The sequence below is a fragment of the Saccopteryx leptura genome, chromosome 1 (assembly GCF_036850995.1).
Source record: "Saccopteryx leptura isolate mSacLep1 chromosome 1, mSacLep1_pri_phased_curated, whole genome shotgun sequence".
Taxonomy (NCBI): domain Eukaryota; kingdom Metazoa; phylum Chordata; class Mammalia; order Chiroptera; family Emballonuridae; genus Saccopteryx; species Saccopteryx leptura.
In genome coordinates this window covers 99,505,640-99,531,747 of record NC_089503.1, presented here as the reverse complement: position 1 = coordinate 99,531,747, position 26,108 = coordinate 99,505,640, and the positions used below count along the sequence as shown (strand labels likewise).

General features: G+C 52.8%; 1 protein-coding gene across 2 annotated transcripts in view; it reads right to left on the bottom strand.

Moving 5' to 3' along the window:
* Window positions 1-231: 231 nt before the first annotated feature.
* TMPRSS13 (transmembrane serine protease 13) overlaps window positions 232-26,108 on the bottom strand; it is a 29,857-nt gene continuing 3,980 nt past the window's right edge. Inside the window, exons 2-14 of one of the 2 annotated variants that reach the window (XM_066372476.1) lie at window positions 18,922-19,141; window positions 18,446-18,550; window positions 16,003-16,041; window positions 15,786-15,908; window positions 14,845-14,974; window positions 11,441-11,533; window positions 10,428-10,471; window positions 8,954-9,116; window positions 7,893-8,065; window positions 4,095-4,193; window positions 2,741-2,883; window positions 2,435-2,587; window positions 232-1,758 (exon numbers count right to left, since the gene is read on the bottom strand). In XM_066372476.1, the coding sequence (XP_066228573.1) occupies window positions 1,732-1,758; window positions 2,435-2,587; window positions 2,741-2,883; window positions 4,095-4,193; window positions 7,893-8,065; window positions 8,954-9,116; window positions 10,428-10,471; window positions 11,441-11,533; window positions 14,845-14,974; window positions 15,786-15,908; window positions 16,003-16,041; window positions 18,446-18,550; window positions 18,922-19,141 (1,512 nt within the window). In that variant the 3' untranslated portion in view covers window positions 232-1,731. The remainder of the gene's footprint in view (window positions 1,759-2,434; window positions 2,588-2,740; window positions 2,884-4,094; window positions 4,194-7,892; window positions 8,066-8,953; window positions 9,117-10,427; window positions 10,472-11,440; window positions 11,534-14,844; window positions 14,975-15,785; window positions 15,909-16,002; window positions 16,042-18,445; window positions 18,551-18,921; window positions 19,142-26,108) is intronic. The other variant, XM_066372479.1, reaches the window with a different exon arrangement.

Genomic DNA, 26,108 nt, shown 5'->3' with positions numbered 1-26,108 from the left:
TTTATGTTCCCTGGACCTGGTAAGAGTACCTGGTACAGACTAGGCACTAAGATGGTTGATGAATGAATACATACATAAATGTATGATGAAGTTAGAAGAACTCAAAGTGGAGAAACCAAAATTCTGAACCCAAACTGAAGATGTCTGGGCACCTGGTTGGACAATCTCAATTTTCTATTTAGTATACCAGTAGAACATCCAATGACAAAATTTTCAGGTCACACAACTTTTATTGCTGAAGACCATTGCTGGGGGCTGCTGTGGAAATCACTGTTGCTCTCCCTTCCATCCCCTGCCCTTAGCCTTCATAACATATAACGTCCTCAGACTCTGCCCAGCCACTAGCAAACTCCAGCCTGCTCTTCCAGGGTCATCTTTCCCCCGAATGGCTGCCTGCCTCGGCTGGACTAGCCTGGGCTGAGCTGATCTGCTCAGACCCTGCCTCTGGGAGTCATAGAACCATACAACAGGCCCAAGCAAGGTGCGGGGAATGGGACAGAGGAAGGTATGGGAGCCAAGGCCGGGGAAGGTTCAGTCCTTCAGTGGAAGTGGAGAACAGGCCCACTGGTGGCTTGTAAGAGCAGGGCAACTGGGATCCTTCAGAAGGGCTGTTTGGAGGGCCTGGGGCCAGTGTCAGCTTTCTCTCCTGGTAAATTTTCACATCGTTGTTATGTTTCTGAAACAGCTAAGAAATTGAAAGGTGGAGAGAGCTAAGAAGAAATTCCAAAGTCTCAAGACAGCTCTGAGAATGAGAGATGGCAGTCCATGTGGGTATTCCAGCCTCCAGGGGACCCAGGGAGAAGCAGCATCCATTTCTTCCTGCCCTGGCTGCAGCCCATGAATATACAACAGTTGTGGCTCCTTTGTTCTGGATCTGTCCACTAGCCCAAATGAGGATTCCCTGAGTATTCCAAAGGAGCCACTTCAGTGTCCCTTGAAGCCAGGAACATTCCACAGGTGGCACAGCTCCCGTGAGTCCCTCAGAGTTCTTGGGGTGACTCCTGGCTCCAGGAATTTTTGGAGAATATTTAAAAATACATCTATTCCTGTCTCTTAAATATAAAAATAAAATAAAATAAAATCCACCCCAACAGCCTGTGAGCAAACAAGAACAATGAGCCCTGTTCACAGCCGTCAGCACAAACAGCCACAGTGCAACCACCTCTCCACAGCCACAGCTCCAGTGGGAGGCCTGACAGAGCAGGGGGCTCATAAGGCCAACGGAACTGCCTTCCCACAAGGGACAGTCCAGGCACTCCAACGAAACCTGTTCCCATTCCTGAGCAGTGTTAGTGTCACCAGGGCTGCTGGGTGGCTGCCCATTCTGGGCTAGTCTCCAAGTCAAGATCAGAGGAGCAAGAATTCTTGATGTGACCTTCCAGGCCCTTCCCTGAGCTCTATCTTCTCCATCCATTATGGACACACTGTAGATATCTCCACGGTGCCCAAACTGTTGTCTCCAGGTTAATATTTTTAGCTTGGCGTTTGAAAAGAACTGACAGCTTGCTCTCCTGGTTTCTGACGACCTAGGGAGAGCAATCACACACACGCACACGCACACGCACACGCACACATGAACACATTGCGCAGTCACTGAGGCAGCAGACAGTGGAGGAGTCAGTAATGAAGGTGTCTGGTGGCCTTTAGCCCAGATGACGTTGCAGGTGGCCCAGTCACTTTGGCCAGAGTCTTGACCACAGGTGGTGCTGTGAGGTAGAGCAGGACAACTGCTTAAGATTTCCGAAGACGCCCCTCACTCTGAGGAGGAGAACGGGGAGAACGGAATGAAAGCGAGCTGGGTGGGCCCAGAAACCGGGCGCAGAGACGGTGGCTCAGAGCCTAAACCTCAGTCCATCTGTCTCCTGGCACTCTCCTCAGAGAAGGCAGGTCGCAAAGGGACAACGACGGAAGCAGGTTCTGAGGCCCCCAGCCTTCCCCTGTCCCCGTCCTGTTCTGCTCTTGGCTGGGCAAAGCAGTCCTGCTTTACAACTTAGATAGCAGGCCCGGGGAAGGCGGGGGCTGAACTGGGGCAGCGTGGGTGAATCTCAACTTCCTGACACCCGTTTCCCCAGGGCCCAACTTCCTACCAAGGAGGGGGAGGCCTCCTGCTGTCAGTGGCTGGTGTGAACTCACAACTCGGCCACCACTGGGAGAGGAGAGCTCCTGGGGCCACCGCCCACTTAGGCCCATCCCTTTTCAACCCTCAGAGCTTTGTTCTGACAAACAAAGAGGAGGGAAAGGGACACAGTAAGCGGGGTCAGCCCAATATTTGACTCCTGTCCTGTCCTGGTCGTTGGCACTGTGTAAACACCCTTGGGCAGGAGGAGGTGAGGATACCCTGCTGAGACCCTGGGGAAGTCTGGGCCCCCTTCCAGCTACAGCTCTGTGGGGAGCACCGCCCCCCTGCCCAGCCACGCCCCCCACAGACTCTCACCTCCATCTTGCTGTAGATCCAGGGGAGGAGCTCCGACACTTTGGTGTACACACCAGGCTTGTTTCTCTGGCCGCAGCCCGTTCCCCAGCTGGTGACTCCTGCCAGATACCAGCGGTTGTCCTTCTCACAGACCAGGGGCCCCCCACTGTCTCCCTGCAGGGGATATCATGTGCATCAGCAGGGCAGAGGAGATGGCCTTTGAGCAGGAAATGGTGGGCCCTGGTTCCCACTCTGACCCCAACACCTCAGCCCTCGCCCACACCCCTGGGGTCCCGGAACCCACGCCCCATGCAGAAGCAGCCTCACCTGGCAGGAGTCTCTGCCTCCCCGAAGGTCCCCAGCACACATCATCCTTGGGGTAAGGTAACTGTCATAGACCAAGTAGTCATTGCACTTCCTAAAGTCTATGAGTTTGACCTGCACTTCCCGGAGAAAGGGGGATGTCTTCTCTGCAGTGAAGTGTGGAGAGGACAGAGAGGATGGGAGGATTAAGACTGGTCAGCTCCATGCCTGCTAGCTGCCCATCCCAGGATCCAAGCTAAGCCTTCTTGGAGCGGAAGACACATTCCTGTGGTTGACTCCCAGGATATATGGACACACATGCCCTCATACTAGATACAACTCACTTCGTATATCAAAAACACACGTACACAGACAAACTCACAGCCTCAATCTGCCTTGCATGTTGTACAATGCTTTTCTGTATTCAAAGCACCATCCACTATTTCACTTCACCTGTTTTCAGTAACTATGTGTCCTAAAGAGGCAGAATTAATCCATTCACAGGTGGAGAAGCTCAGGGCTTCAGAAGTGACTTGCCCACAGTCACACAGCTAGTCAGTTATAGAGCTGAGACCAGAGAAGGCTGCTCACAGGCCAGCTGGCACTTCCTCACACTGAGCAGGGGAGTCTGGCCAGAGTCTCACCGTGGGCCAGATAGGCCACAGCACCCTTCTGCCCCACATAAACAATCCTACACAGCCAACATCCGACAAGGCCACTCTGTGCCCGTGATGAGCCAAGATAACACAAAACCACTTCATAATATGGACAAGGATAGATGGAGACAAGGAGGGCACTGTGCGAACCACAGGAGTACCAAATACCCCTCCCAGCCAGTGGGGTGGCTGCTGCTTCTTCACCAGACACAGCTTTAGACTCAGTTGATTGATAACTTCTAGGTGAAATTATTTAGAGAACCAATCATAGAATTCCTGCTCCTTTGAGGTATCCAATATAAAAAAAAAAAATGCTCTATTTCTTTGAACCACCCCCCCCCCCAAACCACCCATGTCCTGTGCTGAATGAGTCTCTTATTGAAATGTGCCACCGTTCTCAACCATGTGTGTCTTCCCTCAGTGCAGTGAGCAATGGACCCGACTTGTTCAACAAAGTCCAATTTACAAAGTCCAGCTTATTCAAGAGGTTTTCCTAGTGGTCTTGGCTGGAGGGCACTGTCACAGTAACTGCTTTGACATATACGCAGGTGTACATACACACATTCATACCCAGGCCCATGAATTTATAGATGAGCCCTTACCTATCTACTCCGACATATCACCCCCACACCTCCTCACAGACACATGTGTATACAGGCCCATGCACACATGTGCACGTGCACACACACACACACACACAGTTTAGCATTTCTGCTTCTCACCATCTGTCTCCTTGGTCTTGCCAAAACCTGTGATCCAGCAGGTCTCATTGAGGCCAAAGGTCTGTCCATGCATGGGGAGGCAGGCAGGGTGGATGTGAGCTGCAACAGGACTTCAAGACATCAGTGAAGGCACAATGCTGGAGGCTTTGGTGGGGGCAGTGGAGGGATAGAAGGACCAATGTCCTAGGAGCTCCCTCCTTGCCCCCAGAGTGGTTCTGCTTGTTCCAGGGCCTTGGATTGACCAATTACTTTATCTTGCCCCTCCAGTCTTCAGGATGCTACCAGAATTCTCCCCAGCATCCTGATGCTAGTGGGCACCATGTGAGCAGGTGCATGTGCCTGGGAAGCTCCCCTGAACCAAATCACTACTGAGTGACGGAGAGTCTCTCCCCCTCCGAGAGTAGCCCTTCTGACCGAGCCTCTCCCCTGCCATCAGAGCGAGAAGCAGCAGCTGGCTAAGTCCCACGTTTTATGGCCATGATGTCTCAGTGGGATGTCCAGCCTGGCCTGGGGAGGGTGCCTGCTGCGTGGCCAGGACCTGAGGCTCTCGCTCCAGGGTAAGACCACCTCTCCCAGCAGGGAGAGTGTATCCTTCGAGGCACAGACCACAAAATCACTGCTCACTTGCTCCTCTGCCCTCCTGCCCCCCCTGCCCAGAAACAGTTAGAAAGTGCTAATGCTGTTGTATATCTTCTCATAAGCTCCTCTGAGCACTGGTGCTCCTGGATGAGCCAGGCATTGACTACCACAGACCAAGTTGCAAGAACAAAATGTAAATTGAAAAGTAGAATGCTTGCAATGTTCTCAGTTGTTTATTTTGCTCACTGCCGCTTCCTGAATCTAGAATATAAAGTGCTCAACAAACTTTGAAAGAGAGAGAATAAGGGAAGAGAATAAATATTAAATTGTCCTATAAATTGGGCTTTATGCATCTGTATCTAATGCACTTGTCTGCTAGAGAATAAGCAAACAAAAAATAAATGGATAGTATCGGTTACAAACAAAAAATGCAAAACATGATTTCTTAAAATATTTAATCTATTTATGTGACACAGTCTTAAAAATATGTACCTGTTATACATTTCACTATTTCTTATGGGAAAATAAATTTACCAGTGAGTTTTCACAAGTTATCTCAGATAGGTCTGTGACTTCAAAGTGCTTGGCCTGCCATGTGAGTGTGACAAAATTTGTCCTGATTTTTAAACCAAAAGTCAAGTCACATGGTCTGAGCTGTGATTCCTGCCCAGGGGCCTATCAGAATGTGGATGGTTTTATATGGTTGGAAAGGCCTGTTCTGGCCCTGCAGACTAACTGCTCCCTTTCACGTGTGCATGAGGAACAGGGCAGGGGCAAGGCAGGGGTGGGCAGGGGCAGGGCAGGGGCGGGCAGGGGCAAGGCAGGGGTGGCAGGGGTGGGCAGGGGTGGGCAGGGGCGGGCAGGGGTGGGCAGCGGTGGGCAGGGGCAGGCAGGAGCAAGGCAGGGGAGGGCAGGGGCGGGCAGGAGCAAGGCAGGGGTGGGCAGGGGTGGGCAGGGGCAAGGCAGGGGTGGGCAGGGGTGGGCAGGGGCAGGGCAGGAGCAAGGCAGGGGTGGGCAGGGGCAGGGCAGGGGCAGGCAGGGGCAAGGCAGGGGTGGCAGGGGTGGGCAGGGGTGGGCAGGGGCAAGGCAGGGGCAGGCAGGGGCAAGGCAGGGGCGGGCAGGGGCAAGGCAGGGGTGGGCAGGGGCGGGCAGGGGTGGGCAGCAGTGGGCAGGGGCAGGGCAGGAGCAAGGCAGGGGAGGGCAGGGGCGGGCAGGAGCAAGGCAGGGGTGGGCAGGGGTGGGCAGGGGCAAGGCAGGGGTGGGCAGGGGCGGGCAGGGGTGGGCAGCGGTGGGCAGGGGCAGGGCAGGAGCAAGGCAGGGGAGGGCAGGGGCGGGCAGGAGCAAGGCAGGGGTGGGCAGGGGTGGGCAGGGGCAGGGCAGGAGCAAGGCAGGGGTGGGCAGGGGCGGGCAGGAGCAAGGCAGGGGTGGGCAGGGGTGGGCAGGGGCAGGGCAGGAGCAAGGCAGGGGTGAGCAGGGGTGGGCAGGGGTGGGCAGGGGCAGGGCAGGAGCAAGGCAGGGGTGGGCAGGGGCAGGCAGGAGCAAGGCAGGGGTGGGCAGGGGTGGGCAGGGGCGGGCAGGAGCAAGGCAGGGGCGGGCAGGGGCAGGGCAGGAGCAAGGCAGGGGTGGGCAGGGGCAGGCAGGGGCAGGCAGGAGCAAGGCAGGGGTGGGCAGGGGTGGGCAGGGGCGGGCAGGAGCAAGGCAGGGGTGGGCAGGGGTGGGCAGGGGCAGGGCAGGAGCAAGGCAGGAGCAGGCAGGGGCAGGGGGTGCCCCTCACTTTATAGTCCCAGGCTCTAGACAAGGCTGGAAGGAGCAGGAAGAGGACAGAAGTCTTGCCCACTCGTAGATGTTGTTCAGGTGGGCATAGTTCTGGGACAGCCCTGGCCAACTAAGCTCTGCCAAGGTTTCCACCTCCTCACACCACTCTGATGAGCTAACTGAGTACTCTGACTCGCTGACACTACCTCCATAATTAACATGGCAGGAAAGACCAGCTGATAAGCCCAGAGTACAAGAGAGGGTTCCAAAGCTTCCAGAAACCCCGGTCCACTTTAGCTATCCTTCCTAGGAAAGCCTCCCTATCCTTCCAAGACTGATTACATGCCCCCATCTGACCACCATGGCTCCCCAGCTCCCTACAACACCCCCTCATTGACCTCTACTAGGACTGTGTTTGTGTGTCACCCTTTAGGTTCTATTTGCAATTGCAACTACAGGGCCCACTAAAATGTGGACAAGTGAGTGCATGAATTAATGGATGAAGCCTTCTTTGGTCTCCTCCTGAGAACCTCAGTAGCATTTCCTCCATGTATCCTCACTGAGTCCTTCCCTCCAACCTGATGGCAACTGGTTGTTTGAACGTGGCTTGCCTTGTGCTCTCAACTGCAGTGTTAGTGTTAGCAACCTGCCAGCCAAGAGCTGAGTGGGAAGGGCACTGTTTGGGAGTTAGACCAATCTGGATCCAGTCCTGGAATTGCCACTTACAATGCCATGTCCTCCGGGAGTTTCCTCTTGCTAAAGCTCTGTATGTAAACTGAAGCTAACAATAGTACCTGCTCCACAGGATTGGTTGTGAAGAATAAAAGAAATCATAGATGTCATATGCCTACCACAGTGTCTAGCCCCTGTTCAGTGCTCAAGGAATACCAGTGGGAAAAAAATCCAATCTACTTATATTGATTATATTGTATCCAAGCCCTGGCCAGAGGCAGATTTAAAGGCGGGCGCACTGGGCGCACGCCCTGGGCCCTGATTTCTGAAGGGCCCTGCAAAACTCCAACTTTATACTTTTTTCTAACGACACCAAGTTTAGTTTCGTATGTGCAATTTTAACATTCATAGTACATAATATTTTTTATTTATTATAAAATATAGTTAACACGGATTTTTATTTTCCTTGTCACTCTCTTTCTTTTAAGGGTCCCAATATTTTCTTCTGTGCCTGGGGCCTCAACAGACCTTAATCCGCCTCTGCCTGGCTCTGTTACCCACTTGCAGTGTAAGTTGTATCATTTGGGGCAAACTTATTTCCAACCTCTGGGCCTCAGTTTCTCTAATTGTGAAATAGAGATGGTCCATTAAGTGATCCCTGAGTCTGACTCTTGCCATACTGAAGCTCTGGGACCCCAAGATGGGTCAACAGAGGCTGCCCAGGTGCAAGGACTGGGCCTTAAGGGCTGCCAGGATGAACCAGGCTTGGGTGGGAGAGGCTGATTGGCTCACCAGACAGGGTCAGGGGCTTGGAGAGACGCATGAGGGCGATGTCGTAGTCATCCTGATCATCCGTGTAGTTGCCGTTAATGATGATCTGGGAGATGGAGGCTGCTTCGGGCAGCTGGTGCAGGTTGGTAGTGCCTGCGTACACCTTCCAGCCCTCCAGGATCTTTTCTCGGGTCCTGTGGAGCCACAGGGGAGCGTGATACAGTCACACAGCAGGCAGAGTCTCCCGGCAGCATGCCCCCCCTCCCAGGGGAGCTGTACTCCGAGCACAGGCTTGGAGGCAAGAAGATGGATGAGATGACCTCTGGAGGGAGCCCTCTAACTTAGTTCAGTGGTCCAAAACAATCCCCCACCTCCAAAAGCCACTCGAACTGGCTGCTCTGCACCTTACAGTAGGAAGGTAGAGATGAGTGGGCTCTCTATGAGCAGTCACCCACTGTCTCGTTTGCACGCCACCAAAGATCCAGATAAAGTGGGAGATACACATCTTGGCATTATTATACTCAGCAGAAACGAAGTTTTAGAGAGGACAAAGTGACCCGCTGAAGACTCATTGCTGGGCAAGCCAGTGCCCCCGAGACCTGCTCTCCAGAGCCCTTCCTGCCCACCAGCTCTAAGGGACAAGCCTGATGGTGGCTCAGAAGCTGCTGTACGGCTGCCCGTCTTGGAACCACCCCACCCTCGGTTCCTAGGACATCGGTCCTGATTCCTCAGGCTCCTCTCCTGTAAGTTCCAGTTACAGAGAGCAGCAGCAAACCCAAAGCCTGTTTATTTCAGTCTGTTCTCCGGGGGCAGGCTCCCAAGTCCTTCCCACCTGCCTCACTCTCCCTAGCGGCCATCAAACCAAAGCATTTTCTCATGCTCACTCTCCCACTCAACTCACACTCCCAGGACCAAGTACCTACTGCAGATCATGGCCAGGGCCTCTCGGCCCACTGGGGAGGGGTGGGGGGCAGCCTCACACCAAGCCTTCCTCCATAGGGAAAGAAGCCAGTCTACCATCAGCCCTTCCTGGTGACCCAGGACCCCAGCAGCATCGCATGGCCCTCCCCTCAGGCACTTACACAAAGAAACAGTGGGCAGCGGTGAGCACCCACTGGGCGTCGATCAGAGTGCCCCCACAAATGTGGGTGGTGCCATAGTGCAGACTGACTTGCCAGGGCCACTTGCTCTCAGGGGCCAGGGCCCCTCCTACAATCCGCCCAGTCATGGCTCTCAGGCCACAGTCTAGATGAAAGCAGAAAAGAAGAACTGTGAGTTTTGCTTCCCTCAGAGCCCTCGATGCTCCCTGGGCCCAGGGCAGGCTCTGTCAGCCCGGTCCCGAGTTCACCCCTACTCCCCCTCCCCACCAGTGCTCACCCATGGACATCACTTCGCTCACTTAGTCTGATACAACAGAGCTGTTTCCTGCCAAAGCAGGGGACCCTCATGGTGGCTGGCTTTCTGGGACCATCCAGGGGAAAGTTTGCTCCTAGGCAGGTTCCTCTTTCCTCTCACTCATTCATTCTTTCACAAGTTAGACAAATGCGTACTGAGTGCCTGATTGCTGGGCACTGTGCCAGGCAGTCGGGCTGTGATGGTCAATCTCAGGACTGCTGGGAGAGCAGATCAAGTCTACCATGACCCTGAATTAACAGGTACTGTGATGGGGGTCCCTATTATTCCCAATAAAACAAAGGAGGAATAAACTTCTCATGATGCATGGGTGGGTTTGTGCCCACATGGCTCCCCAGTGGGTCATTTAGTGCTGTTGGGGACCCCTCCTCCCAGGGAACATTTCCAAGCATTTTCTAGAGTGTGTCATCCTTATAAAATTGTGGACAAGGAGGGCAGCCCTTGGAGTTTGTTCAAACATATGCTCTTTTCTTTTTGCAGGGGGAAAGAGTGAGGAATCAGAGGTGGTCTGAGGGGTGGGCACTCGTCTACCACACCACGTGCCTGGACCACCCCCACCGGGTCATTACTGAGCACACAGCACACCCGCGGGTGTGCTTGGCTTAGGGGCCAGACCCTCAATCAAATATCACGTCCTCACCTACCAGAGGTCTGACCTTAAGCAAAGTAAACATTTTATTTGTCTTTCCCATAAGTGGCCAATAACAGTGCCTGCCTCGTGAGAATTAAAAGCATGTTTGTAAAGAGATAGGCACAGGGCCTTGCCCATAAACTGTGCTCAATAAATATTGACTGTAAATCTAGTTCTTTGTCTGTTGATACAGGAGCTTTAAGCAGGATCAGACCTGCTCTCCCAGTCCTCTGCCCCCTGCCCAGAATCCAGAAAACTTGAATGGCTTCTTTGGTATGAGCAAAGTTCCTGGGCTGAGTGGTCAGGAGACAGGGAAATGCTGTGCTGGAATTGCCCCAGTCCCTTATAAGATTCCTGGCCCTGAAGCAGGCCTGCTGGCTAAGCTCCATTTCCTGGTGGACCCCCAGGGCCAGCCATCTCTCCCACAGAGGTCCCAACCCTCTGCCCCTGACTCCCACCCCACCTGACTTCCACCCCACACAGGCCACAATTCAGGAGGAAGAACATCTTACGGGAACACTGGAGAGAGACATATCGCTGGGAAGGGCATTCGGACCTGAAAGAGGAAAAGACAGAAGATGGGAAAAGGGTACATTAGTCACCTCCTCTATGAAGCCTTCCCTGATTTAATCTTGCTCAGTTCCTACCCCATTTCTTTTGCACAAGATGCTGACCTTCTTTCTCCTGGTGGGAGCAGGTCCTTCCTGTGCTTTCTCCAGGAATAGAAATAGCTCAGTACAAACATTCTCCACTCTTCTCCCTACCCCCACTTTCTAGAGGCAGATTGCACACATTGACCAGATTCACATCCTTTGGACTCTTGACTCTGTCATCCCAGCATTTTTCCACAACTAAACAGGTAGCCTAAACTCCAGTGACCGAGTTTCTGGTGCTCACCGGAAACATTGCACGCCACCTCCTGGCACAAAGCGAGTGCCCAGGATGCAGTTAATTCCCTCTCCTTCCCCCCACTCCCTTCTTTTCTCAGAGGCTAGTTTCTTCTCTTGACTCCTAGGTAAACACTGTGAGCTGGTGGAGTGCCCCCCAACCTTCCATGCAGGGAGTAGGGGACAAGGGTGGGGCTGCAGGGCAAAGGACATGTGAGGAGGAAGCCCAGGAGGCCAGTGTCTCCCAGATGGGCTTCCTGCTCCACCACAGGCACCTGGCAGTACCCCACTGCTACTCCTCCTCCCCACACCAAGTCCACTCCCTGCTGCAGTGCTCACTCCAAGCACCTGGCTGACTTGTGGCCCCAACATTTATTAATTATCTCTGGTAACCAGCTAGAGACTCTTGGGTACACCTCTGACCTCAAGGTGCATTCTGCATCAACCCTCAATAAGAAGTCAGGAAGCAGGAGGTGAATGGGTACTATTTCTGAGATGCTCCTGACATTCACAATGGACTCCTGGAAGCTGGGTCCCAGAAAGACCAAGGGAGAGGGGCTCCCTGACTTCTAAGCCTCCTGACCGCCCTGCCCCCATTGCCCTGCTCACAGACAGGCGGCCTGGCCTGCCCACCACACCTGTAGAGGCTTTCCTGGATGGTGGAGTTGTATTTGGAGATCGAGAAGCTGCTGGCAGTGTCCCTGTAGGCCACCTGGGTCGTCCGGTAAGCACTGCAAGGGAAGACGGGGGAAGAATGAGCCCCCTTGCGACAAAGTCCACCCCCAGTTCCCCAGCTGGCACCACAGTTCCAGCCAGCCCTGCTGACAGGGGCCAGAGGCTTTCAAGGCCCCATGCGGTCTGACCCACCCACCCAGCCCTTCCTGCTCCCCACTAGCCCTATGTGTTAGCCTGGTAGTTCTCAAAATGTGGTCCCCTCCAAGAACTGAAAAGAACTGGCCGCATTTGCATTGCCTGGGAATTAGTTAGAAATGGTAGTTCCCCTCATACACTGTTGGTGGGAATGTAAAGTAGTACAACCATTATGGAAGAAAGTATGGTGGTTCCTCAAAAAACTGAAAATAGAACTACCTTATGACCCAGCAATCCCTCTACTGGGTATATATCCCAAAAACTCAGAAACATTGATACGTAAAGACACATGCAGCCCCATGTTTATTGCAGCATTGTTCACAGTGGCCAGGACATGGAAACAACCAAAAAGCCCATCAATAGATGACTGGATAAAGAAGATGTGGCACATATACACTATGGAATACTACTCAGCCATAAGAAATGATGACATCGGAACATTTACAGCAAAATGGTGGGATCTTGATAACATGATACGAAGCGAAATAAGTAAATCAGAAAAAAACAGGAACTGTATTATTCCATACGTAGGTGGGACATAATAGTGAAACTAAGAGACATTTATAAGAGTGTGGTGGTTACGGGGGGGGAGGGGGGAATGGGAGAGGGATAGGGGGTGGGGGGGGGGGCACAAAGAAAACAAGATAGAAGGTGACAGAGGACAATCTGACTTTGGGTGGTGGGTATGCAACATAATTGAACGACAAGATAACCTGGACTTGTTATCTTTGAATATATGTATCCTGATTTATTGATGTCACCCCATTAAAAAAATAAAATTATATTAAAAAAAAAAAAAAAAAAAAAAAAAAAAAGAAATGGTAGTTCCTGGCCCTTGCTGGTTAGCTCGGTCGGTCAGTTAAAAGTGTCATCCTGAAATGACAAGATTGCAGGTTCGATCCCCAGTCAGGGCACACACAGAAAGCAACTAATGAATGCATAACTGAGTAGAACAACAAATGAATGTTTTCCTTACCCTCCCCCTCTCCCTTTCTCTCTCTGTCTCTCTAAAAAAAAAATCAATATTAAGCCCTGGCCGGAGAGCTTGTTTGGTTGGAATGTTGTCCCAGAATGCAGAGGTTGCTGGTTTGATTCCCTGGTCAGGGCACATACAGGAGCAGCTGGATGTTTCTGTCTCTCTCTCCGGGCCCCTCTCTCTCAAAAAAAAAAAAAAAAAAAAAAAAAAAGAAAGAAAGAAAGAAAGAAAAGAAAAGAAAAAGAAATGCAAATTCTTGGGCCCTACGCCAGACCTACTGTATCAGGAAGTCTGCTTTAATGGGCTCTACAAGTGATTCTGATGCACACTCAAGTTTGAGAAACACTAATCTAGCCCTTTTCTACCCAAACTGAACTCCAAGGACCAGCAGCATCATCACCCTGGACCTGCTGAACCAGACTCTTCATCTTAAAGACCCTCATTAACATGAGGTTTGCACACTAAAGTTTGAGAACCTTTTATTCACTTGCTGAATCTCAGACCACAATGTGCATAAGAATCACCTCAGGGTGTTTGCTAAGCAAATTCTAAGTCATAATCCCCACTCCTCCCAGGTTTGATTCCAGTTAGGGCAGGCAGGAGAAGCAACCACCTGCTTCTCCACCCCTCACTTCCTCCTTCTCTCTTCGTCTCTATCTCTTTCTTCCCCTCCCACAGCCATAGCTTGAATGGTTCGAGCAAGTTGGCCCCAGGCGCTGAGGATGGCTTCATGGCCTTGCCTCAGGTGCTAAAATAGCTCGGTTGCAGAGCAACAGAGCAGTGGCCTCAGATGGGCAGAGCATTCCCTGGTTGGGAGTTTGCCAGGTGCATCCCAGTCGGGGCACATGTCTGTCTGCTTCCCCACCTCTCAACTTAATAATAATAATCATTATCATCATCATCCTCCCAGTGATTCTGAATTTAGATGCATTTTGACAAAACCCCAGATCATTATGATGTGAATGTTCCATGGACCACTATCCATGCAGCACCTGTGTGCATCTCTGGAACATGGTACATCCTTACATTAGAACTCACCCTTGTGTGTGCTGTTCCTCTACCTAGGAGCCCCTTCATTCTTTGCTCTCCTCCAAGGGCAGCCAGGCACCCTCTCCATTGTGTGCCCATAGAGATCCACACGTACTCTATCATTGCACATGACATCGCGCCATAATCCTTGGTTTCAGCCTCTCTCACCCATATCATTCCAGAGGTTCTCTAAGGCCAGGGATCATGTCTTATTCCTTTGTGTCTGCGTGCCACATATTAAAAGCTCAATGAATGTTCTTTGAATAAATGACACTATCTACTGAAGTCCGAGGGAGGTTCAGACTTGCCTAAGATCCCATAAGTAACTCATAGAAAAATGTCCATAGTCTTGCAGCTAGATGACTCCGGTCCCCCTTTCACAGGTGGGAACTCTGAGACTGGGGTGGGGTCAGAGGACTGATTCTAAGCCCTCGCTCCCCAGCCTGATTTTCTAGGAGTTTCTTCTACAGAGACCCCGCAGTGAGATCCTAAAGTGTTCTCCCCACAACCTCACACACACTGATGAACCCCAAAACCATGTGGCTTGAAAACCCAGACAGACCAAGGGGGAGAATGGAGATGACCATGTGACCTGCAAATTGGGACTCCTTCAGGCCAGAAGGGCAATGTTTGCCCTATTCTTCCTCCACCTACCAGCATCAGCTTCTCTGTTTAAAATCTTTAGAGCCAAAGATTCTTATGACTTAACCTGGCCATACCTGCCCACTTTGTTCCTATTTGATGAATTCTAGCTCAAGTCTCCACAATTGCTACAGCTCCAAGTCCACTAAAGGGTTGCAGAGCCTGAGCTTCTAGTTCCCAGAATTGAGAAGATAAGACCTGCCCAAATGTATACCCGTTGCAAAGAGGTCCCATGACCATTAAATGTGATAAGGGGCATGAGGGTGCTTTGATGCAAAGAACCGTACAGGAGTGTGATCCTACTGAAGATCGACAAAATTACTGTGGCCTCAAGAAAATAGCTTACCCCAGACTTACAAGATCTCAGGGCCACTGTCCCATTGAACAACTCAAGGGTGTCCTGAGCTAGTTACTTCAACCCTGGTCCCCAAGAGTCTTTTTAATGTGAGTTTCAGTAATGAGCCTGAGATACCGTGCAAAGAGCTGAAGACATCCCTGAAGCCAGGACCTTGGGGAAAGTTTTACCTCTCAAAACCCAGCTGCTGGCAGGTCTTCACTGAGTAGGAGTTGTTCCAGCTGTCACTGCAGATGGGAACCCACTGATGGGAGGATCCAGAGTAGACTTTAAGTAGAGACTTGTCCCACTCAAATCTCACTGCAGGGCAAGAAAAGGGCAGAGCAGGTGCTCAGCACCCAGGAAGCTCTAAGATTTGGGGGAATGAGCTGAGTAAAGCTCTGAGAAGCTCTTGTCCTGAGGCTCCTCACTGGGGTCTGGGAAACGCCCAGGAGCTTGGCCCCAAGGTGATGATCCTCAGCCAGTGCTTAGAAGTCCAAGACGATCAGGAAGGGCAGAGCCAAGGCAAAGGACTAGAACAAAGCAGAGAGTTCTCCAACTGACAGGACCCAGGGGACCACTCCTGGGAGAAGGGGCAGGCACTGCCAGGAGCTGTCACACCTAGAGGGCGGTGGCATGTCCAAATGAGAGAATGACAGAGGTGTATAATCTGACTGAGTACTCACTAGACAGGTTCAATCACAGAGGGACACAGTTGTGGGCAAGGGCACATGTAAATGCACAGGTAGACTGGAGGGGACACGCAGCCACAGACAGCTGCATCAGGGCTGTACATAAATAACACATGTGAGAGCCGGAACCAGAGCTCAGTAACATCTTTGTACTCATACAGGCCAGCTGTTTACAAACTGACCTTCATAAAACTGTAGAAGTGGAAGTCCAAGGTCACATGCTGGGCAAAGAGGAGGGGCACAGAGGAGGGGCACCTCAACTAACACCCAGAGAAGGTGAGTGATTTGCCCAAGTCACACAGCACTTGAAGCCAGGTCTCAAGCACAAGCCTCTGTGCCTAGAACCCAGCTCCTCCAATTCTCTGTCTCTGGGCTCCCATTTGAGTTTGCAGTCACCAGAGTGTGCGCGCGCACACCCCCCTCGTGCCCAGCCTGCTCACCACAGCCCAGCTCGTCGCTCCTCAGCTTGCAGTCCACCACCCCATCACAGCGCGTGGCATGCTTGGGGCAGCTCTCTCTGGGCTCCTTGTACTTGATCCCTGTGTGGCCCCGCCAGAAGTAGACTGGAAGAAATGAAGCAGACGGCCAGGTCACCGTCAGCCCCAGGGAGACGGGGACACTGAGCAGCCCAAGGCCCTGAGATTCCGAGACACCGACCTGCAATCCCTCTCGGACTCTGGGGCTCTCGTCCCCCATCTGTATGGAGAAAAAGGTTGCTCAGGAATGCTCCGGAGTGCTCCATCCAGAAAGCTCCCAAAAGCAGGGCAAGCAGGGCAGCACCTGACAGACCTGAGTAGCTGCCCAGAGAAACAAAAGGGCAGAGAGAGAGAGAGAGAGAGAGAGGGGGGGATGCGGAGGTGGGTACTACTTTGGGAGCTCCCTGCCCTACACACAGGCCAGAGTGGTGGCCAGAGAAACCAGCTCCCCCCCTCCCCGAATCCTAGGGCCCCCTTCTCAGAACTCTCTGATCTCTATTCAGCTCTGCTCTGCAGAGTGATGACAGCAGAGAAGTTTCTAAACCTACAGTCACACACCTGCAACTACTCCCAGTCCTGTTTTCTCACAGGTGGTCTTTGCAGCCTCAGAAGCTGCTAGATTTTCCTCCTCTGCCTCCTCCTCTCCCCTACACAAGAAACGTCTCCAATACTCAGTTCTTGCCCCATTACTTGTCTTTGTGCTTTAAATGTCTTCCCACTCCAAAAGCAACTCTAGATGGCTCATGTTCATGTGCAAGCTTTGCAAACCATCTGGGAAATCAGCCTCATGACGCCCTGTGTCTCTAACACCTATCTCTTTCCAAACCAGGAACTGCCATCCTCCTGCCTGGAGACACCGCCCTTTGGATGCCAAAGAAACCTGAGTTCTGACTCTTCATTCTGCCTGTCATCTACACCTGATTTGTAGCCATGACCCCCCTCCTCCCACTTCTGCCCCAGGCCCCACTATTCTTTGCCACCCAAGGAGAAGGTCACCCTTGTGTGACTATTCCTTCCAGCTTCAGACACCAATCCCTCCCAATCTCTTGGATGCACCCCTGTCCTCCGTGTCCTGGTCTGTCCCTCCCATGACCTGCACAGTCATCTTGATGTGTACTGGGGAGAGCTCTGGGTAGGGGGTCAGGGCTGAGCCTCTGGTCTGGACCCCTGGTATACTGCTCAGTGACCACCTCCCAGGTGCTGAAGGTCTAAAGGTGAGAGGACTTCAGGAAATGTCCTGAACCATGCTGGGAGCTGTAACTAGTTGGGAAGCTGGCCTCAGCTGCCCTCCCACCCGCACGGGTGACTTCCTCCCACTCTCAGCAGAATGTGGGAATTTCCCCTGGGGGTGAGTTGCATGGGAAAGGCAGGGAGAGCAGGGCAGCAAGTCCCGGAGGAGGGTTGCATGGATACCACGCAGCAGACCTTTACATGCGTTGTGAAATGACACCTCCACCTTGTCAGACAAGTGGGGAAGTGACGGGAAATTAGGTAACTTGCGAAGGCCACGCAGCTGATAAGGAGCAGAACTGGAAGCTTCGGCGGGTCTGTGTGATACTAAAGCTGCGTTCTCAACCAGCACAACCCTCGTTTTCACACAGTCCTGCTGCCAGCCGTTTCTATGTCGTCCCCCACCTGCTGTCTCCACACTGCCACCGCTGGCTCTTTCCCAGAATCCTTACCCTCAGCCTGGCATTTGCAGCTCCCCACAACTCAGCCATGCCACACCCAACAAACAGGAAGCCACAGGCACACTCCTCTGGTCAGCAGGAGCCTTCCCTCTCCCCCTGCCGCCCAGACCGCCTGCCCACGTTTCCCGGCTGCTCATCCCACTCAGATGCCCTGGGCCAGATGGCCTCCCATTGTCCGGGTCCTCATCTGGTCCCACAACCTTCATAAGCTGGGCCCTGCCTCCCCAGGCCACACAGCTGCCACTTCTCCCTGACAACCCCACCCACAGCTCTCCGGCTACGTCCCCGAGAGATGGTGGTCTCCCAAGGACAGGATGGAATGATGTGTGCTCCCTTTTTGCTGCCTCCCACTGCCCTGGGTTCCTCGTGGGTGCCCTGACAGAGAGCCTGGGGACATGTTCCGTGTATCTTTTCCAATGGGGGGGGGGGGAATTGTAGATGCCTGAATCCCTGGACAATTTTTCTCATTGACAGAAAATGCCTGTGAGATTTTTTTAAATCAGTGTTTCCTTTTTTTAGGATTTTTAGGTGTGTGTGTGTGTGGGGGGGGGGGGTGCCAGGCATTATACCATTATCTCATCATTGTTCATAACCCAGTGAAGTCTTTATGAGACTCTACTGGACACATAGTAAGTTGAAGGAATGAAAAGGGAATGAACAAATGAGTGTATGAATGAATTTAATCTCATTTGAAGATGCAGAAACTAATCTGCTCAGGGGAGCTGCACAGTAAGAAGCACAGATGGGACTCAAGCCCATGTTTCTCTGACTTCCTATACTCATAGCCCGGTACTTCGCAGGGGCATGGGGGCACCATAGTCCAAGGTCATTTGCAGTGGTGGCCTTCTGTCTTCCTGCTGTGTGCCCCAACCCCAGACCCCACTCCACCCCGGCAATGACCAGAACCACCCCTGTTGCCCCCGTTAAACTCACAGAGAATTATGAGCGACACCACCAGGCCAATGAGGAGGAGGACGCATCCGATGAGAGGCAGCCGCTTCTGGCCCTCTTGCCAGGTGAACTTGGGCAAGCTGACACCTAGGAGCAGGGCAGCAGCCGGGGAGGGTGAGGTTGTGGGATGGGAGTCCTGCCCTGTGGGGCCTCTCTGGGAGCCTGTGCCCTCGAGATCTATACTCTGAGCCAGACTATGCTGCTTCAGAAGTGACATCTGCTTTATTGATCAGGTTTCTTAGCCCCTCCCCCATTGAACCCAATATTCCACCATCTTGGGTTTGTATGTAATGATTCCCTACTGCTCCGACCACCCCAAACCTCTAGTGCCACCCCTGACCATTCCCCCTCCTTCCCACACATTATTATCCAAGGGGGAGAGGAGGAGCTGGGTGCGCCAGTGACAAGACATCCTCCCCACCCAGGGACTGCTCCCTGCTCTGCCTGCCTTCTTTTACCTGAGGTGTCTTCGGTGGCCCTGGGGGCTGGAGCCGACGTGGCAGGAGATGCTCGGACGGGCGTGGCCCTCACTGGTGTTGCTCTAACAAGGTACACTCTCGTGGGAGAGGAGGTTGTGGAGGCTGACCTGGCAGAGGATGACCTGGCAGAGGATGACCTGGAAGGTGATGCTGAGGCTGGGGCTGCCCGGACAGGGGACCTCCTCACCGGGGAAGCATTCTGAAAGCAGAGTAAAGCCATCCATTAGGCTGCACCCCTGCAGACCCTCCCAGGAGTGCTCTGCGGAGGGCAGTTGGGGGTGAGCAGAGCCGCTGGACAGGGAAGCGTTTGAGAAGACAGGAGTGTTCAAGGATGGAATCAAGTTCAAAGGGCCTGCTCTCTCTAGGGTCTCTCTCTGCCTGTCCGCCCCTGCCCACCTGGACCCTGGGGGGCCAGGATAAGGTCGGAGCTCCACCGTCTGTGTCTGTGCCCTGCCCTCACCCGGTCTCTGCTCCTTCTCCAGGTGGCAGTCCCAAGGGGGATGTGGACCCATTCTACTACGGTAAGCCTGGTTGGCCCTCCGCCTACCTTCCTGAGCCTACCCCCAGCCCTCCAATTGTTCCCAGCCTCTCCCAGCCCTGGGTCATACGCCCCTCACTTCCCTGGTGACTGTGGGGCTGCCTGGAGAACCCCTCCGCCTCCTTGCCCGACAGTCTCTACCTGTCACCAGGTGGGCAGAAGACAGTGGGCCATCTGCCTGGAGCTTGATGTCTAGGGAACCTCAAAGAAGAGGTGCTGCACTCTGAGGATCACTCAGAGGGATGTGGGCCCCTACGGGGAAGCAGCCAGCCTTTCCATGCCCTTCACTTCCTCTCCCTTTCATCTTGCCCTTTCTTTTGTGTATGTGTGTGCTAGCTTATAAAACATCGGTCTCACTGTGAGCTGTCACCAAAAAGTGTGAAAACATGTTTAAGAAAAACCCTGACCTCCCTTGTACCCCGCCATTCTCAGTAACCCCAGAATTAACACAAGCATGCATACTCACACACGCCCAAATGTACACTCACACGTGCATACTCACACACACGGCACACACATCCGCACCAGTATGTCAGGACACTGGACAGGCAGCACACAGCAGAAGGAGAAGGTGTAGACAAGATCCTTGACCTCACTTGGCTGTAGGCTTTATTAATTTATATTTAGTACTTTAATATATAGTTGTAGAGAACTTGACATGCTAGGTGCTTTATGTATATTTACTCCTTTTATCATCAGGACAACCCTATGGGTCAGAATTCTCATTTCTCATTATCCCCACTTTGCATAGGTGGAAACAGAGGTAGAGAGACTAAGCAACTTAATTAAGCTAGCAGAGCCACGATGTGAGCCCAGAAGGTCAGGATCTAGAGGTCATGCTCTAACCACTAGGTTTTGGTGCCTCTTAGGAGAGGGATGTATGAGATAAAGCAGCAGCTGGTCATAGTAGGCAAACAGTGCATGCCAGTGCTGTGGCCTCCTGGAGACCCTGAGCTTCTGAGTAGTCTAAATCTGGAAGAGGGAGCAGTGCACAGTCAGGGCTGACGACAAGTGCTCCAGCAGCCTTTGCTGGCTGCCAGGCCCTGGTCTGCCAGACTCCCGGCCCCTGTCACCAGTTAGGCATCTTTGCACCTCCCTCTTGAGGGAGATCTTGCCACCCTCCCTCACACCATCACTGCCCCTTAAGTCCCCTCTAGAAGTCTCTAGAGCAGCAGGGAAGGCTGGGAACTGACCTGGCCTGGGGCCACATCTGACTGACCCTTACTACAATTTCTGCTGAACACTGACTGGCGGCTCAGAGGGTGGGTCTCCTGGGAGCAGCAGGCGTGGGGGTGGGTCACACACCTGTGCTCAAGGACCCTGAGCTGGGGGAACAGTCTGTAGGGGTGCATGGAAGACACAGGACCTGGACCTGTAGCCACTCTGTTTCCCTCCCTCACCTTCCACTGTGCTTAAAACATGTGGCATTAGGCTCTGGCAGTAGTTCTCTTGGTTAGAGCATCATCCCGATGCGCAAAGCTTGAGGATTTGATCCCCTGTCAGGGCACACACAGAAATAGATTGAAGTTTCTGTCTATGTGTGTGTCTCTCTCTCCCTTCTGCTCTCACTAAAATCAATAAATAATTTAAAAATTTTTTAAAGCATGTGACATTATCACTAATCATACCAGTTAATAAGAAGTGCTCCTATTGAAACATTTGACCCAAGCCAATACCATTATCCTTACTAGGCAGGTGTTTTGATTTTTGTTTTAATTCCCTCTCCTGAGAGTCAGAGGTAATTGATTTGGTCACTTCTTCATTTTTGCGGGGTCTGTGAGATGAATTCACGGGGGAATCTCCAGTCCCGATCACACTCAGCTTGCCGGAGGCAAGGACCAGGAGTCACCAGGGTTAGTGAATGGACCTGGGTAAGCACACACAAGTCCTGATGCTCCAGACAGCTAAGCAGGGACACACTTATGTGTATTCAGGGACTTGAAAGGCAGCTCTTGCCTCTGTCAAACCAAAAAAAACAAGAGCTCAGATTTCCCCCTCACCCATGTTGTCTAAATATCCAGGAAATGAAAACAGACCAGTCCCTGCAAGCCTCAGGGGGAACTGGACAGGGGCAGGGGGGCAGGGAGAGTGTGTTGAGCATAGTCTGTCAACTCTGTCAACTGACAGCACTGAAGTCAGGCAGACCTGGGTCCCAACCCAAGGCCTAGCAGTGTGACCTTAGGAAAGCCACTTAATATGTGGACTAGGACTAATAATCCTGGGGAGTCAATGAGATAAACAGGAAAGCCCTTGTCTGCGCCCGCTACACAGCAGCTAGGCGGGAAATGGCTGTTCCCCTCCCCCTTGCATTGGCACACACAGCACCAGCTGTGCTAAGATTTAACAGCCAGCATTCTGACGGAAGGGCTAAGAGTGATGTGAGCTCATTGCAGGGAGGAAAGAGGGTGCTGGACAATGGCCAGGGTAAAATCCTTCGACAAGGGGATGAGCCCTGGCCTTTCCACCAGTGGTGACCTAAACCTTGGCATCCGCCAGGGACCCTGGCATTCTGCCAATCAACTGGCCTGCCAGGCCTTTGTCCCTGTTACATTCTCACTATAATTCTTCCTCAGCTTCAGGAAGGGAATGCTCATCATTCAACACAATGAAATGGAAACAGCTTACACAAGTGTGGCACTTTAGAGTTTACAATACATTTCCACATCTCTGGCCTCATGAGGCCCTCACTCCATCCCTGAAAGGTTGGTATTTTTAGAAGCACATTTTTTTTTTTTTTCGTTTTCTGAAGCTGGAAACGAGGAGAGACAGTCAGACAGACTCCCGCATGCGCCCGACCGGGATCCACCCAGCACGCCCACCAGGGGCGACGCTCTGCCCACCAGGGGGCGATGCTCTGCCCCTCCGGGGCGTCGCTTTGCCGTGACCAGAGCCACTCTAGCACCTGGGGCAGAGGCCAAGGAGCCATCCCCAGCGCCCAGGCCATCTTTGCTCCAATGGAGCCTTGGCTGCGGGAGGGGAAGAGAGAGACAGAGAGGAAGGAGGGGGGTGTGGAGAAGCAAATGGGCGCTTCCCCTATGTGCCCTGGCCGGGAATCGAACCCGGGTCCCCTGCACGCCAGGCGGACGCTCTACCGCTGAGCCAACCGGCCAGGGCTAGAAGCACATTTTTACAGAAGAGCAAACCCAACTCAAGAGCTTAGATTTCTCAGGATCATACAGTCAGGAATCTGGCCCAAGCCTCTGTGCATCTGAGTTCCCTGTGCAGTCCTCTCCCCTAGAGGCCCTGGCAGGTGCTCGTCCGGCGCCTGTGCAGTGGCTGGAGAGCCTGGGCCAGGGCCCTGGCAGGGCTGAGTGCACCACAGGGAGCCTAGGTGAGGGCTCAGGGCTCCCACAGGGATCTTGTTCTTGCTGGACTTGCCAGTGGGACAGAGTTAGTCCAGTGACCTGCCAAGACAAGGCAGAGCCTGGTGGATGGGGACAGCAGTGTCATAGTCATCAAGCACTGGCTAAGTCAGATGGTGACTCTGGGCAAGTGACTTAAACTCTCTACATCCCGGTTTCTTTACCTGCACAGTGAGCCAATCACCCTGCTTCATGGCATTGCAGTGATGAATGCCGTTTGTAAGGTAAGGACTCGGTGACCATTAGCTGTGATGGTAGATGTTCGTTTGTTTGCTTGTTAAAGATGCTGGGTTAGAGATGGGAAAATATATGTTTAAATATGACTTCAGCCCTGGCCGGTTGGCTCAGCAGTAGAGCGTCGGCCTAGCGTGCGGAGGACCCGGGTTCGATTCCCGGCCAGGGCACACAGGAGAAGCGCCCATTTGCTTCTAAGTTCACACTTCAGAGTGTCTTCACACTCTGAGGGTGAAATGGAACTAGTCCTGCCTCCGTCCCCCCAGATAATGCAGAATAAACATGAAAGAACCTGGTCTGTAAGTGTGGAACACCACAGTGAAGATAACAGCCCATCAGGCACTTTACTTGATTCCATTTCAACCTCATAACAGCTCTTTGTGGTTGGAATTTTAAACCTCGTCATACAGATTTTGAAACTGAGGTCCAAGGTGGTTAAGAAGATGCCCAAATTCACATCTCAGGCAAGCGTCAGGGCTTGGGTTCTCACAGGGCCTGCTAGGAGCCAGTGGAGTCTGGCTCATAGTACTTCCTTTGTTTCTTCGGGGCTTACAATTCACCAAGAGCTTTCACACCCATGATTTCATTGATTCTTGCAAGGCTCCTAGCTAGCAAGCTGGACAGGAATTAACTCTCAGTTTATACATAAGGAAACTGGGGTTCAGAGGCCCTCAAGAGCATGCCTAAGACCCCTAAGCTTTCTGGTGACTATGTGAGGATTCTATCACAACCTTCTGAGTCCCAGTCAAAAGCTGTCTCCACCAGAACAGGATCCCGTGACTCTGTCTTGTTACCCCATCATGACGAGCAGCCACACAGCAGCCAGCCTGAGGACAGAGGGCTGAGAGGCATGCAGAGGCCAGGGGAAAATAGGTGGGAAGGCTGGGGGAGGCGGGAGCAGTGGAAGGGAGCCAGGCTAGAGAAGGCATCGGTGCTGGGGTGGGCACAACAGGAAGGCAGGGGCGCCAGAGAGGCAGAGACCTCCTGAGCCATGTTCACGCAATTGCAGCCTGCCCGGTGACCGGTGGACAGGGTAATCAGAGCGTAGGTGACACTGAGCCATTTCCCTGGCCTAGCACTGCCAATCATTCTTTTTTGGCCCTCTTTATCCTCCCCATCCACCCTAGGGTTGTCTCTCTGGTTATCCCTTGGGTAAGACAGGCGTGAGCCCTCACCATGCTATGAACCAGGCCTACACCCCAGGCTGTCACTGGGCCTCTGCAGCTCCCAGGGGTCCCCACTCAAAATTCATCCAGCCCTGTCAAGACGGTCTGGGGCAGGAAGTGGCATAGCTGGAAGGCAGGCAGGCGAGCTCCACAGGAAGGCAGGAAAAAGGTTGAAAAGAGCAGTTCTCAGCACTGGGGCTCTTCCCAAGAACATTCCTGCATAGGAGTCAATAAGGATTATTATTCCCATTTCACAGACAAGCAAGTAAAGGCCCAAAATACTTGTGTGCTTTATCCAAAGTCACTCAGCTCATAATGCAAATGAAAACCCAAGACCTCTTCTATCTAGTTCACTGCTTTCTGTGCCACAGCTTCCAGAGGTGGGTTCCCCAAACCAAGGTGAACGGAGCTCTTTAATGGTTTCCCCATGGGCCTTTGCCTGGTGGGGGATGGGAGTAAGGAAACAAGCCTCTTGGTCTCTCTGGGTCTCCTGCAGGCCCAGCCAGTGATGCCACAGAGGAGAGGTTATGCTGAGTAATGTCACAGCCTCATGCATTGCTTCGTTACAATGGTTGTGTAGCCTGCTATGGATTGAGTGCTGGGCTTTGCATAGAGACCAGTCTCCAACCACAAGCAAATACCCTATAAAAAGCTCTCTTGTGCTACACCCACAGACTGCCCACCTGCAGCTGCAGCAGCAGCAACAATTCAACATCTTTTCATGGCCCAAGGACAGGTCCATTAGGGTCCCTTCAAGTCCAGCCCAAGCTGCCTGGGCCTCCTCACTCAGACCTGGGCCTCCCTCATAAAGCCCCACCCCAGAGCAGACTGGGCACTGGCTGTCAGAGCTCATAAGATCCTGAAAACTCCTTGTCCAAATCTTTATTCTAGTAATAAGGCAATCAAGGTCCAGAAAGGCAAAGTGACCTGTCTAAGGTCATGTTACTAGCTGGGGGCAGTGTCAGGGCTAGACCCCAATCTCCTGGCTCCTGTCCTTGGGCTGCTGCACATCGTTGTCTTCTCCCACTGCCAGGGTGAGCATGCCAGGCCCTGCGGACCCCGCCCCTCACCAGACCCAGGCCCTTCTCTCTCCCAGGGGCTTTGGGTATCGAGGATGTTCACAGGAGTAGGCACAGGAGGACCCAAGGCTAAAACCCCAGCACTCTGGGCTCAGCAGAAAGTGGTGCCCCCAATCCCCACCGGAAGCACTAAGGGGCACCAAGAAAGCTCAAGAGCTTCCTTTGATGAGACCCAACAAGCCCTCTTGCCTGTTGGGAGCCTGGGAAGCCCTTGGCCATGCAGGGAAGTCCATTTCAGTGTGGACTGGCCAGGACTGAACTGGCCTCTATGGAACAGGTCTGGGTTTGAGTAGATCATGGCTTTTTTCCCACTCTTACTGCTAACCCCAGGCTTCACTGTACCTGCAGGTACACAGTGCTCTCTCCTCCCTCCTGCTCTTCCCTCTCTAAACCCAAAGAAACCCCACAGATACAGGCTCCCCTCCGAACACAGGCAGACTCCCAGCCCCTCTTCCTGCCCAGCCACCAGTACATGCAATGGTAACCGCAGAGACCTGGGATCCAACTGGGCTCCAGACTGGGAAGCCAGAGCCACGAGACCTCTCTTGCTCCAAGTATGAAGACACAAGGGTGTCTTGCTTCTGCTCCTACCCACTTGTGTGACCTGGGGGATAGTCACATTTCTCTCAGCACTCTAAACTATCAGATGAGGGGGTCAGACCATCAGCTGTTTCCAGCAGGGCTCTACCGAGCAGTTCCATGGAGATGCTGAGAAGTCCAGATTAGTCAATACAGGGCTCTGAGTCCTTCACTCCCCTTCAAACGGAGAAGATTCACTTTTCAGTTG